Source organism: Psammomys obesus, unplaced genomic scaffold (genome assembly GCF_907164565.1).
Source record: "Psammomys obesus unplaced genomic scaffold, mPsaObe1.curated_primary_1811, whole genome shotgun sequence".
NCBI classification, from domain to species: domain Eukaryota; kingdom Metazoa; phylum Chordata; class Mammalia; order Rodentia; family Muridae; genus Psammomys; species Psammomys obesus.
Window position 1 is genome coordinate 48,131,950 of NW_026585504.1, and position 15,522 is coordinate 48,147,471.

Here is a 15,522-nt window from a genome sequence, read left to right on the forward strand (position 1 = left end):
ATATATATATATATATATATATATATATATATATATATATATATATATATATATATATATGCTTTTGTTGTTGGGAGGGCTTTTCTAATTGGCCATTCTGGCTTCCAAATAATGAGACAGAAATGTATAGATTTATTCAACAAGCTTTAATTCACTACAGCTGGCCAGATAGTGACCTATTCTAGCCTTCTATGATAGTCTGGCTACTTCCTAGCCACATGCCCCTAATTACTTGCCATATTGGTCCTGCCTGGGCTGCTTCTGCTCCATCAGGTCAGTCCTCATGGCTGTGCCCTTTCTCTACCTCTTCTTTCTTCTCCCCACCTCGTGGTCCCTACCTGAGACCCCTGGACTGGGAATGGAAGGCTTGCCCCCATTTTCTCTCTTCTAGGTATAAGCTGAACTTCCTAATGCTGTGACCTTTAAATATAATTTCTCATATTGTGATGACTCCCAACCATAAAGTTATTTTTTGCTACTTCATAATTGTAATTTTGCTACTGTTATAAATTGTAGTGTAAATATCCGTGTGTTCAGATGGTTTTAGGTAACTCCCATGAAAAGGTCATTCAACTCCCAAAGGTGTCATGACCCACATGTTAAGAACTGCTGACTTAGAAGATGGTAGATTCCTGACTAATTTTTTTCTGTAATACCTTTATTAATATTTATAACATCCATGATGGTGACCACTGTGTAGTTTGATGATCATATAAACTAGGAAAGAAGCAAACTTTATACTGAGAGATTAGATTGTGAAATTGCATGTATCACTAAAGAATCCCTGATATTTTGTTCACCTTATGTTCTCTTGGAATTAATAAGACGTGTCTTACAGTTTAACTGTTTGGTTCATTTAATTTTTTTAAACTTGTTTGTCTTTGATAAACACATTTTTAGTGTTTCTTTCTTTTTTAATTACAGGACAGTCTTCATCCTTGTGATATTTGATTCTTCAGACCAGGAAGAATAAGATGTGTCCATAATTCTCATCTTTCATATTTTTAAAATCAAGGTCATTATATGTATATAATACTACTTCAAGTAAGAGAAATCTAGTGTTTTCTTTCTTAATCTGTAGACACATTTACCAACAAAGAATAAAGACTGGTTTGAAAAACATTCTTAAGGTCACTTCGATCTTTGAGATGTAATGGCATACTATCTTACAGTATTAACTTAAATGTTTCCATTTGCTTTGTTTTCTTTCTTTAGTATTTATAACTTCATCAAGCCTCTGATAGGTTTTCTTGGTGTTATTTTCTAGGGATATAAAAGTTGTGTTCAATGAATAAATATAAAACCCTTTTTATTGATTCAGGGAAGTAAAGTGTTTATTTAAGGAGCACAGATTTTCTGAAGCACAGATGACGTTTAACGTTTTGTGTGTAACTCAGCAAAATGGATATAATGTGTGTTTTCTGCTCAGTTTGTTGCTATTTGAGAGTCAGGCAAATCCTACACTGATGACCAAAGTTAAAAAAAAATTAACTCTCAGAAATTTACCGTTTTAAGTAATTTAATAAATTTAATCTAAGAGTAGGAACAGTGTTGTGTGGATAACCAAGCATGGCCTGAACTATATTTAGGATGTGTTATTTAGGATTTCCTGTGACTGAGCCTATCTAATTTTTAGTACTTTTTGTTCTGTGTTTCTTTGGTCATTTTTAATTATTTGTAGGTAACTGAGTTTATTGATCCTAATTGAATTCTTTTTTTTATCCCTGTGGTGTACTTTAACACATATTTTATTTCAGAATTATCATGTTGTTAAACAATGTTTATTGTTCTCATTGTAAATAAAAGGCCAGTTGTCAGTTGTGTGGTATCCTGACACCTGGGCAGTGTGTATGAAAGGCATCAGATATGTGGAAGAAATATCTTTATCAGGTATGTCCAGCTTGACTTTGTTCTCTGTTTTAGCTTCTTTTGCAGGGAGCTCATCCTGGATATGCTGCTGTTTTTTGCTTTGGGATTGCTTGTACATTTTGTGTTCTTTGCCTCCATTTTTGACATTTATTTTACATCTCCTTTGGTTCATGGAATGACTCCTCAGTCTACACCATTGCCTCCTCCAGCAAAAAGATTAGTATTATTTGTTGCTGATGGCCTGAGAGCAGACACTTTTTATGAATTAGATGAAGATGGGAACTCTAGAGCACCTTTTATTAGGTAAGTAGGCTCAGCAGTGTGTCTTAGAAGTGTTAGCTTGCTTTAAAAAAGAAACGGATTATATCATGAGTGGATGAACATTAGCTTACAATTGACAATTTTTGAAAAGGGTTTTTTTGTTTGTTTGTTTGTTTGTGACACAAGGTCTCATTGTAGAGGCCCGACTAGACTGGCCTGGAACTTGCTATTTGGACTAGGCTGTCCTCAAACTCAGAGATATGCTTGTTTCTGCCTCCTAAGTCCTTAGATTAAGGCTATATGCTTCCATGCCTATGCCTTTTTTTTTTCTTTTTTTTTTTTTTAAGAGTTATTTTATTTATTTATTACATATACAGTGCTCTGCCTGCATACTAGCAGAGGACATCAGTTCTCATTATAGATGGTTGTGAGCCACCATGTGGTTTGCTGGGAACTGAACTCAGGACCTCTGCAAGAGCAGCCAGTGCTCTTAACCTCTGAGCCATGTCTCCAGCCTGCCTATGCTTTTCTTTTCTTTTTTTTTTTAACCACTTAAAAAAAAGTCTCACACACACAACTGTGGATTGCATATTGTAGAATTTTTTTTCCCTGGACAATTTGAAAACATGACAGTCTGGCATTTCTACACCAAACACTATACTACATATGTTAAGAAAGGCCTTTCTTTTATATAGCCATATACCATTCTTAAATAAATTTTAACATCAAATAAAATTTAACAGCATAATATTTTGCATGTGAGTGTTTTCTGTGTAACCAAACATCTCTGCTTTGTGGTTTGAAACACTAGCCTGTAGTTTGTCTCTTGATTCTCTAGTAGGGGAGTGATTTCTTTGTTCATATTACTTCGGCTTATTCATGCTACTGAATTTAACTGGTGGGCAGAATATGATTGGGCTCAACCTGGTTTTGAGATTCCTTTCCATCTTACAATTTAACTTTTTGGTTTGATTCCTTGTATAAAAATCTTTCTTAAAGCCTTTTGAGAGTTTTAATGCCAGCATGTGTTAACTGTTCATCTCAATTGTCTTTTAGGAATATTATAATGCATGAAGGCAGCTGGGGAGTATCTCACACGCGTGTGCCAACAGAGTCTCGGCCTGGCCATGTAGCGCTGATAGCTGGCTTTTATGAGGATGTCAGTGCAGTAGCCAAAGGTTGTGTTCTGAAACAATTTTATCAGATACAATGCTTCTTATAGAAACACTGTTTTCCTACCACTTTTTCATGACATCAGTTGTGTGTGTGCGCCTGCATGTGCACATACACTGTTGTTTGTACACATCATGTATGAAAAGCTGTCCATGGAAGCCAGAAATAGGCATTCAACTCCCTGAAACTAGAGTTACAGGGAGTTGTGAGCCACCCAGTGTTGGTGCTGGAAACAAAACTCAGGACATCTGGGTTTGCAAGAGCAGCAAGTATGTTTAACCTCTGAGCCATGTCTCCAGTCCCAAGAGTACACTTTGAGATACTTTTGACAAGTCTTTGAGCATGGCTTACTGACATGAACATATCCTGGTGTTGATTCTGGAATTAAACTTCAGTATGTCATCATCCTGTGCTACTGAAAAAGTATGTATGAATGGAAATGTTGTTTTGTTATACATTATAATCAAGAATTTGAAAGTGATTATTTTACTAACAAGTGATTTTATTTTAAGATAGGCAGACAAAACGCCTAACGAAATCTGAATTTTATGTGTTGTCGTCAATTGCTATTTGAAGAACACATCTTTCAGGCCTTATTTTGCTATGTACTTATTATATTATTGCTTCTTTTCTCCATTACCTAAAGGATGGAAAGAAAATCCTGTAGAATTTGACTCTCTTTTTAATGAAAGCAAGTACACATGGAGCTGGGGAAGTCCAGATATCTTGCCTATGTTTGCCAAAGGTAAGAAACATTGGTTGTATCAATGTAGCAAATAAGTAAATAAGTAAATAAGGTAGCAAATAAGTAAAAAATAAATGCTTTTATTCTTGCAATATTGAAGATTGGATTCTCTATGTTAGGCATATCTACTACTCAACCACGCTGTATTCCCTGGCTTTTTATTCTTTATCTAAAAAAAAAAAAAAAAAAAAAAAAATTATTTAGCTAGGCATGCTGGTGCATACTTTTAATCCCAGCACTCTGGAAGCAGAGACAAGCAGATCTCTCTTGAGGCCAGCCTGTCCTACATGGTGAGTTCTAGGCCAGCCAGAGCCATATATTTTGTGTGCTCATGGTACACATGGTCCTCATCAAAAAGTCAGAAGCAACCTATAGGAGTCTGTTCTTTCCTTCAGCCATGTAGATCCCAGGGATATAATTCAGATTGCTAGTAGCAAGGGCCTCTGCCTTCTTAGCCATCTTCACGCATATATGTTGTATTTATTCACTTTTAGAGGTGTTTATCATCTGTGAAAATAGAAACATGTTTTACAGTGGGCTTGATTGTCAGTTTAAAAGACAGGATTTCTACTTTGTTCTATTTTAAATATTGCTATATAACACTGTTATGCCAGTGTCCAGCCCCAGGTGAGGTCAGGACCTGAGGAAGGGTGGATGCAAGAGTGGCGAGGGAGGAATAAGTCAGTCACAGTGATTGGGAGGAGTTTTACATCCCAACTGACTGGCAGCCTGAGTACTTGAATATTAGTAGGCAGGGATAGATGCGTGTTGTTCCAGAACACACCATTTTTGTTCCTGGACACGTGCTTAACCTCTGCTTGGTCATAAGTTTAGTCATTATTGATAAACCATGATAGAACAGAATTATCTTTTACAATCAATTTCCCTCGTCAATCCCACAGCACATCTTTTAACAATATTACAGTTTCAAGGGCATATTTTGCCAAAGCATGACAGCCTGATCTCAGCCTGGTAGCTCTTGAGTTTTCAAGGGCACTAGACAGAGAGAAAACATCCAAGCCAACCTGGACAGACTGTTGTGTTGCAAGCAGTATATTATTAACTTTTGATAGACTGCTAATTGTCATTAGGCCCAAGAAAAGTCTTCAGAGCAGACTACTACAGTTTATTATTTATTTTCTGCAGTAATACAGCATTTATATATTATAGGCTTATATAACTTACTTTTTGTTTCTTGGTCATATAGCACTATAGTGGCCCTGTATGATTTTACTTTTTCTAAAAAAGGGATGTCTTAATACTTTATTCTTTTATCATTTATCTACACCATTCTTTATCAATATTATAAAGAGGCTTTTAATTTGATCTGCTGCCAACTTCTGCAGCCTACCAAATTTACATTGGTAATGTAAATTTACATTACATTACAGCCTACCTTTTACAGTTTACATTGTTTTGATTATCTTGTTCCTAAGTAAGTGCAGGGACAGATGTGCCAAGAGTATCTTTGAGTCAGAGCCATATAAGGAGGTCTCTGGCATATTTACTTGACTCACAACCTCCAGGGCTTAAGGAAGACCTTCAGGTAGGGCCAGATAAGGGTATCTCCCTAAAAGCGGAGGAGGAGTAATAGAGTTAGGATATTCCAGGGGAAGCTTAGAATCAGTACTCCTGGTAGAGGGCATAAATGACTCATAAGAAAATTTCTATCAGTACAATATCCCTAAGTTTTACAAATAATAAAAGACCCCTAAGCATGAGACACATAGAGATCACGACCAAATAGTGTGACATTGCACCACACTGATTGCATCACTGGGCTCAGCTTTACTGGATCGTTGTCAAGCAGCTGTGCTGGCTTTATGGTTTTCATTGTTCCCATTAGATATGGCTGTGCCACTGTTATTTATATATTTCATTCTTTAGGAAGCACTGTGGGCTGATTAAGTTACTGTGGTTTACCAGACTAATCTTTCTACTTCTGGTCACAGCTGACAAGACAGGAGTGATGCTTGAATGAGACACAACCTGATAGGAATGTGCCCTTTTGTATGCTAGGTAAATAACCAAAGGCTTCAGGTGTCTGCATTTGGGATGTGGGAAGTAGAATGGCCGAGCAGAGTCAGAGCTTCTCTAGAGCTGAGTTAATGCTGTAGATGTCATTACTTTATGATGACTTGTGGGAAAGCTTATCCATCCCAGAAATTGATTATAGATTCTTAATACAACTCTTATAGATTCATAGGATTAACATACTTGTCCACCTCTTTATTTGGCACTAAAGAGCTTTTGACCTACTTACCCTAATCTTTGCTTTGAGACAGGGTCTGCCAGGCTTCAAACTTGTGATTTTCTTGTCTCCACTTCCTAGTTCTGGGATTACAGTCACACATTAAAATTCCAAGCTCTTTATTTCCTTGTGTTGTGACAAATACATATAATTTTAAGACAAGTAAAATGTTTGAATTTGCTTTTTAGGAAGCATTATGCTAGTCATCTTCATCTATTTTATATTACAATCTCTTAAGAGGCACACATTTAAATAGAAACAAACTTTAGAACTTATTTTTATCTTATTGCATATTAGGATTTTGACTTTGGCAAGTTAACTATGTTATTTGGAGAACAAAAAGAATATGTTGATGTACGTAACATGACTTATGACACATAAAGTAATTATTAATTATTTTGCCTATCTTTCTTTTCTCTATCATAAAGCGTTTTGTAATAAATTCTGGCTACTTGTAACATTCTTGAAGTAGATCCAGGTATGATGGGTGTGTGCCTGTAATCTTAGAACTCAAGAAGCTTAAGAATAATTTGAAGCCATTATTCAAAACCAGCATGGACAATACAGCAAGATGATCTCAAAACAACAATAAAAATATGTGAAATGATTGTTTCACATTTTATGATAGCTTAAAAGTTTTAGTTGTTGTTTTTTTAAAATGTTTTTCTCAAATTTCTTTTTCAGGTGCTAGTGGTGACCATGTTTATACATATAGTTATGATGCTCAAAGAGAGGATTTTGGTGCTGATGATGCCACAAAACTGGATACCTGGGTTTTTGATAAAGTTAAGGTGCGTGTTGTTTTGCTGCATTTTGAAAGAGGGTCTTGTTATGCAGCCCAGGCTGGCCATTGTTCTGGGCCTTCTTGCTTCAGTGTCCGAGTACTGTTTTACATGGGAGTGCCACACACCTGGGGAGGTATTTGCAATGCTGTGGTTTATAACTAAATACATTGTTATTTAAAGGCCTGAAAATTTATTTCTGAGTGAACTCATCTCAGGTTTGCTGCCTTTATAAACTGGAGCTTTCAGTGTTGTACTGTGCTATTTTAAAAGAAATTATACGTTGAGCTGTACCTGATTAGTATTTCATAGCTTCCCAAATCTTGTGTCAATGGTTAAAGTTTTTGATAGTCATTGAAAAAAGTACAATTTTACTGAAGTTAAATAGAATATAAATGAAAGGTGATGGATAGTTTTATCCTTGAATAATTTCTCTTAATTTTTCCACTTATACTTTTAAGTACTTTAAAAAATTATTTTTCAAAAATAGTCTTCCTATTATAACATTTAAACAGTTATGTAAACAGTAATGACATATGTTAGCATAATCTGTTTATTTAAAATAACTTTAAAGCACTCTTACATACATGCTCCTGAATGTGAGTGGGAGAATTATGGATGCCTGCAGGGCTTATGGATCCAGTTTGTTATTCTGACATAATCTGAACTGTGCTTTGTTTGTCTGTTTCTCGCCCACACCACACCAAGAGCAGGTCCTAGTTCTCACAACCTGAGTGGGATGTCACAGTTTGACTAGAATGGCCATGGACAGGATGATGAAAAATGTTCCATTTCCAAGGATAGTTAAATATAATAAGTGTTCTTGAACTGTTCCCACCACTACTGTTTAACATTTGCCTCTTAAAAAGTATTTCTTCAGTTTTTTAAAGTTACAATAGATTTGTGGTAACAATTATATAATATTAAGTTCCTTTTTCTATAATTATCTTGCCTAATTATATCAAAGTAGCTCAGTGATTATTTTTGGACAGAAATATCTGAATTGATAAAGATTTTTGTGTTTGTATATTTTGATGACAAAATGAAGCAAATAAGATTTTATATTTACTTATAAATTGATAAAAGAACTAATTTTCACCTGATTTGTTACATGTAGGGCTTCTTTGATGCAGCGAGGAATAACCAGTCTTTATTCTCAAAAGTAAATGAAGAAAAAGTAGTTTTTTTCTTACATTTATTAGGAATAGATACAAATGGACATGCCCATCGACCATCATCAAGGTAATTTTAATGATGTGTTTTGTTTGATCTTGTGGGAAATAGCTATTTTGCTTCAAATTTTGGTGTAGTATGAATTTTTTTTTTGTAATTATGACAACAAAACTAATTCTTCATGTAACTTATCCTGTGTAATGTTTTCAATTATATACTATATGATTTTATACTGATTAAAAATCACCTGTGTTTTGGCTATATTGCACATTAAATTAAGTGAAATAGTTCTTACACATATTTCATATTCTTCATTTATCAAAGCAGAGAAAAAAAAATGTCTAAAGTACCATACCCACATTTTGGGAGTATTTCTAGTAAATCTCAAAAGCACAAACATTTTATGGTATGGATTTTTATAACAGAAGATATAATTCTTTTGGGTATTTATTTAATCAGCATGTATCCATGATTGCATAAAGTGTTGTTTATTAATTCTTTAGTGGTATTCTTAGCTTTTGCAGACCATAAGAAAGATGAAATCACTTAAACTTTTATCCTTTTTTGGAATTTGTTTTATATTAACTCTAATGTCTGCTGGTTTAATTACCAGCATGAATATCTTATATTCCCCTAGTTTAATATGATGCACTGTTTCCATTAGTGGAATATATTTATATTAAACTGGCTTTGTTCAGCTATATGAGGAGCTTGAGTATGATTTGTTCTCAATATCACAGTAGATATAAATCATAAGTACTTTATGGGATGTAAGTATTCTGTACTGTAGTATTAGTAGTATCCTACTAAGTAAGGTCAGCAGAAGAGTGCTGACCTTAAGGGAAACAAATGTGAAAGTCTTCATTAGCCTATTTAGGATCTAAAAGGTGTTCACTAAAATATATTTACTAATCAGTACTTTTAAAAAGGTCTGTGAAAAGTATTTCAATTTTTAAAATTCATTAGAGGAGAAAACATTAGTCTTGATTTTAAAATAGTGAAGATTAAATCTTAATATATTTCTTCAGTTCTTGAATAAATTTGATTTCTCTAAATTAATTTAACTTGTTTTGTTTCTTTGTAAACAGGGAATATAAGGACAATATTAAAAAAGTTGATGATGGAGTGAAGGAAATTGTATCAATATTCAAGCATTTTTATGGAGATGATGGGAAAACAACTTTTATCTTTACCTCTGACCATGGAATGACAGACTGGGGTTAGTCTGTCTAGCTTAACCTTTCATTGCAGCCTTAGTGAAAGTAGGGGCAGTTGCAGTTTGCAAGTATTATGTTCAGAAAATCAGGTGACAGCACAAAATTGTATGTTGAAAATGTCTAGCCTTCTTTAAAAAGGGCTTTTTTTTCCTAATTGTAATTTTACAAATGAGAAATTATAAATTTACAAATGAGAAAGTAGAAAAAATAAACAAGTATTTTTAAATTTTCTTCACTCTTTTCTATAAGAAAAGATATTTTACCTGGAATTTATATGTGAAGGCAAGGGGAGTGATGCCAGTTAAGATGTATTGCTGAGGACCTGCCTAGGACAACTGAGCTTATGTTAGATAAGTCTGTGCTCCCTATGAGATTCCCAAGGCAAATATAGTTTGTACTCAGAGAGCGATATGGCATGAAGATAAGGTTTGAGCTGTTGAATCACAGGATGAAATTCCAGTGAGCTGGATTCCATTTTGTAAAGGACTGCTTTTAGCTGCCCCATTTACAGTGAGGCTGGAATAAAAGGAATCTGTGGCATTTACTTGTGTATGGCTATGACCAAAATACATGAGAGAAACTTAGGAATGATTATTTATTTTGGTTGACTGTTTTAGAGGCTTCGTTGTAGTTGACTGGCTTGGGCAGAACTCCATATAGCTGGGGGTGTTTGGCAGAAGACATTTTTTATCTTGTAGCAGATAGGAAACAAAGATAGAGAAGTAAGGATGAGGGCACGTTATTACCCTCAAAGGCATACCTCTGGTGACTAATTATGCCAGCTAGCCCCTATATCCTACTGTTTTCTACAGCCTCCCAAGGTATCACTGCCAGCTGGACATCAAGTTTTTAGTATGTGAGCCTGTGAGGAATATTTTGTTTTCAAACCATGGTGAATCTGTACACCTGGCTATCCTGCACATACCACTCGCTCCCAACTGGGAGATGATTCCCCTGAAAATGTCTTCCCTACTTTTTCTGTCTCTATCGGCCCTGACGCCTTCTGTGATGATCCCTAGGCCTGTTTTCATGACTTGATCGGTTGTGTATCACTGCAATTACTGCTGCTCACTTTAAGAAGCAGTTTCCTTGGATAAAGTTGACCAAAGCACTACTCTGTGGACATCAGTATAGTTATTTTTTTAATTAATTAATTAGTTACAGTTTATTGACTTTGTATCCCCCCTGTAGCTCCCTCCTCCCCTCCCAATCTTACCCTTCCTCTTCTCCATTCATGCCCCTCCCCCAGTCCACTGATAAGGGAGGTCCTCCTCCCCTTCCCTCTGATCCTAGGCTATCAGGTCTCATCAGGAGTGGTTTCATTGTCTTCCTCTGTGGCCTGGTAAGGCTGCTCCCCCCTCAGGGGCAGGTGATCAAAGAGCAGGCCAATCAGTTCCTGTCAGGGACAGTCCCTGTCCCCATTACTATGGAACCCACTTGGACACTGAACTGCCATTGGCTACCTCTGTCAGTATAGTTATTGAGAAGACAATTTGATAGTTACATCATATCCATTTAGGAAAATAGCAGTAGTCTCCGCATTTGGGCCTATGACTTTCCCAGCCTATACATGGACCCATTCTTTAAAACAAATTGTTTAGAGATTTATTTCACCATTGTTAGTAATTATATATTTATCTGATGACTCTTGATGTCTTTACTGTAGGTTCCCACGGGGCTGGTCATCCTTCAGAGACTTTAACTCCTTTAGTTATTTGGGGAGCTGGAATCAAATTTCCTGAAAAAGTATCAGCTCAGCAATTTGATGACAAGTTTTTAAAAGGTACGAACATTTGTCTTTATTCTTACAAATGCCTATGTAACTAGCATTTAAAATAAAACTAAAATTAAACTAAGTTGAATTTTTCAGTTTTATTTTCTTCACTATTTATTCATTATATATCCTGATTGAAGCCCCCTCCCTCAACTCCTCCCAGGCCTACACTCTCTCCCTTTTCCCTGTTGGGTGGATTCTTCAGGGGACACTCTATAGTAGGTTCCTGTCAGATTTTTTTTCTTTTAAATCACTTGAGAATGTTAACAATCTCTCATTTCTCTCATTTTAATGTTTGTGTTGTTATTTTTGTTACTGTTATATCCAAATTCTTTAAATCAAGGAGATAGTTTCTCCCCCACTTCTAGAACCATTTATTGAACTTTTCACAATATACCACGATAGTAGCTATTTTCGTCTTTCTCAATGTCTAGGAGTTGGCAGTTTTAATGTCATTTTTATTAAATTTTTTTATAAATTGAGAAGTGAATAATAAAATAAATAGGAAAGAATGCACAGTTTCTTAGAGGTAAATTATAAAATTGATGAAATTTTCCAACTTAAGCAAAAAGAATTATACTATTAATTATGAGATTGTAATATATATATATATATATTTCTTAGATGAAAAGTTAGATGTAATACCAAGTTATTTTCTGTCTGGACCCAGATAAAGACAGAACAGCAATGTCTTCATGTAAGTCCTGGTGCGTATTTCATTAGGTTGTTGATATATTGTCAGTGCTGGCGGAGAATACCAGGCCAGGTCCCAGGCCTACAGAGGAAGTATTTGTCAAGGGGCCAGAATATAGCAGTAGTAAACTGTTATGATTCTTTCAGACTTATTTATACACAAATGAATTGAACTTAGCTTGTCTATCTATCTATCTATCTATCTATCTATCTATCTATCTATCTATCTATCTATCTATCTATCATTTACTATGCTGCCTTTGGGGTAGGTGGTTGCTTCCACAGATCTTAGTGCTAGAATAGGGGCATCCAGCTTGTGGTTCATGTATAGCCCAGGATTGTACGAATGCTTCTCAGTACAAAATCATAAACTTACTAGTAGGTATGGGGCTTCAGACCCAGGACAAGTGGCAGAGGTACCTGACCAAGTGACCTGGCCTTCAGGTTCTCCCTTAGTCCCTACTGAACTTTCCATCCCAGGGCCAGGGCTTCCCCCCTAATAATTTTTCACTTTATAATCTAGACATTTTCCACCCCCAAACTTCACTCCCCATCTGCATTTTTCGTCTCTGTCATTGTGTTTTCTCTGGTGCTTTCCCTTTCTTGTCTCCCTGTCTGCATGTCTGCATGCTGATTTCCCTGACCTTCTCCTGTGAGATCAGTGAGATCAGTGAACCTGTCTGAGAGATATCCCTAAGAAAGCTGCCTTTATGTATTTTAATTTGGCTTGAATTGACTAATTTTTTCAGTGGAGAAAGGAGGCTTGCTTAAAACATAAGACTTTTTTTTTGAAACTCAATTGAGCCAGTTTCAAACATGAACTTTGAAGAGGATGACATTATGTCCTAGTGGCCTATAAAGTACATATATGTTTGCACTCATTTATGCCATGGAAACTCCTGCCTAGTAGGAGATAAAAGCTATTATAAACAAAAGTTATATGTTATGAGTAAGTGCTGTGAGATTAAAATATAAACAGTGGTTGTATTTTTATGAGTAAGTGCTGTACTAGTTACTTTATATTGCTGTGGTAAACACCATGACCAAAAGCAGTGTGGGAAGGGCTTCAACATGAGATGTGATACCCTGAATCTGATGGAAGGGAGGTAATAGGCTTGAACTGTAGGCACAGGAAAGGAGTCTAGTAATGGAAGCATTAAGACCAACTACTGGTAAGTGGGACCATATGAAACTAAATCTCTGTACAGCAAAGGACACCATTGCCAATTATATATATGACAGAGAATTAGTAACTATATAAAGACCTCAAAAACTAAACAACATCAAAACAAAGATTGGGACATGAACAGAAAGTTCTCAAAAGATAAAATACAAATGGCTGCAAAATAATTTTTTTTTTTTTAAAGTTCAAATACTTAGGCATTAGGGCAATGCAAGTCAGAGTTCTCTGAGATTCCATCTTAACTCTCAGACGTATTAAGCTCCAACAAATACTGGTGATGTGGGGAGAGGAAACACTCAGTGCTGGCTGTTCACTTACTTAGCACAGTAAATAGCTTATGCAAACTGGTACAATCACTATGGAAATCAATGTGAGGTTCTTCAAAAAGCTAAAAATAGACCTACCCCATGAAAGGAATTTTAATAGTAACTTAATATGCTGTTTTTAAAATGTGGGTGCAATGATCATAGGAGCATCACAGCTACAGTTTTAAATACTTTGCTAACAGCTGTCAAACTCAGAAAAGGGAGGGAGAGTATATTGGCTGTCGTGCTGTCAGTCTCCCCTCAGTAGCTGACACAGCTATGGTGAGTAGCAGCCTTGCTGACAGTCAGCATTGGGCTTGTACTTCCCTTGTGGTCTCCTTCGGTGTTTTGAACATTGTGTATCCAAATGAACATGTTAAAAGTTTAATAAATCACAGAAAATACTAGAAGATTTAGTTGTCTGTTTTTCTTTTTAAAAATCCTTTAGAAACATTCCTCTGCTTTTCAAAACCCCTTTTTTTCATATTTGATTTGAGAGAGAGGTTTCCAGTACTTATCCTTTACATGGACTGTCCAGCACTCCTGAAACAAATAAGACATTTTGTTCTTACTAAAATCTTAACATCATGTTTTATGTCTGTCTTTCAGAATGGAGATTGGAAAGCTGGAAGAGGCGAGATGTCAATCAGGTATCCTTTTATTTAATTATGTTATTTTGTGTAAGAAATTTAGAGAAAAATAGGCAGTATAATAATCGTAGTAGTAGTAGCAAAAGATTTCCAAAATATTTCTGTTATGGAGACTATTTATAGTGCATGTACTTTGGCCTAAATAATCTTCTAGTGCCAATTACAACAAACAACAACAAAGACCAAGTGGGTTGTTGAGATGGCCAAGTAGTAAAGAGCTTGACACATAGGCCTCACCACTTGAGTTCAATTCCCAGAACTTTAAACTTTGCAGAAATTAACTGACTATGAAGTTATCTTGTGGTCTCCACATGTATGTTGTGACATGCGTGCTTCCCTTCCATCCTCCATAACATACACAATAATAAAGAAATGATTTTTAAACCAGCCATTGAAAAAGACTCCTTCCAGGGGGCTCAGTTAGCAAGAGTTCTTACAATGAGAATAAGAATACAAATCTCTAGCACCCACATATATTCCCTGCATGGCTTCATGTGTCTGTAACCGTAGAGTTGGGAGATGAAGACCAGCAGATCCCAGGAACTAGCTGAACCTGTTAGCCTGCTTCGCAGACAGCATGTGTCTGGTTAAGTGAGAGACCTTTTCTCAGAATATAAGATGGAGAACAATAGAAGATACCCTAAATCCTCCTCTGACTTTCACTTGCTTATGCATGCATGCATTCCACCAAACACAGGTGTGTATACCACACCTTCCTCCCAAAAGACTTCCACCCAAGTAATAGTAGGAAGTTGTTACATAAATTGAAACCTACATGCTTATTAAATTTCTTTGATTTTCTGTAATGCTTGAATTGATTATATTAAGTAGACGTACATACAGTTTCTCTTATTAATACTTTTCACTGTATTTTAACCTAACAAACATCCTTGCTAATGCAATGGAAAAGCATGATGAAAGTGTATATTACATAGTCACAGATCTTTTCTTAAGGAGAATGTGTGTGCAACCTAAGAAAGCTAGACTGGGCAGGGGTGGCACAAGCCTTCAATCCCAGCACTTGGGAGGCAGAGGCAGGTGAATCTCTGTGAGTTTGAAGCCAGCCTGGTCTATAGAGCTAGTTCCAGGAGCGCCAAAGCTACATAAATAAATGCTGTCAGGAGGAAGAAAGAAAAAAGAAAAGAGGAAAGCTACACTGAATAATATTTCCTGAAAATGCTAAGCACAGGGTTGTTGAATACCTGCTACTTTAGCAGCTGTCTTCACTGTTTGTAGAAGGCTCATCATCACTGGGGTATGATTATGAAAGTGTCAGGTAGCTTGTCTTTCAGGTTAAGTATAAAGTGATATTTTCTTACTAAGGAGGAACAAGACAACTCTTCTGCCATCACTTTGTAAGGGAGAAACATACATTTAACTGATAAGGAAACTTAGGCATTGCTGAAGTTTTCAGAGTTAGCAAACCAGGATTTGAAACTGTCTCAT

The 15,522-nt window shown here is 35.9% G+C and overlaps 1 protein-coding gene across 3 annotated transcripts in view; it reads left to right on the top strand.

Annotated features, from left to right (window-relative positions):
* Pign (phosphatidylinositol glycan anchor biosynthesis class N) overlaps positions 1–15,522 on the top strand; it is a 105,988-nt gene that overhangs the window by 3,755 nt on the left and 86,711 nt on the right. For 2 of the 3 annotated variants that reach the window (XM_055601354.1, XM_055601371.1), the window contains exons 2-10: positions 925–1,044; positions 1,924–2,172; positions 3,187–3,308; positions 3,950–4,048; positions 6,984–7,090; positions 8,199–8,323; positions 9,343–9,473; positions 11,138–11,254; positions 14,036–14,076. In XM_055601354.1, the coding sequence (XP_055457329.1) occupies positions 1,952–2,172; positions 3,187–3,308; positions 3,950–4,048; positions 6,984–7,090; positions 8,199–8,323; positions 9,343–9,473; positions 11,138–11,254; positions 14,036–14,076 (963 nt within the window). In that variant the 5' untranslated portion in view covers positions 925–1,044; positions 1,924–1,951. The remainder of the gene's footprint in view (positions 1–924; positions 1,045–1,923; positions 2,173–3,186; positions 3,309–3,949; positions 4,049–6,983; positions 7,091–8,198; positions 8,324–9,342; positions 9,474–11,137; positions 11,255–14,035; positions 14,077–15,522) is intronic. The other variant, XM_055601364.1, reaches the window with a different exon arrangement.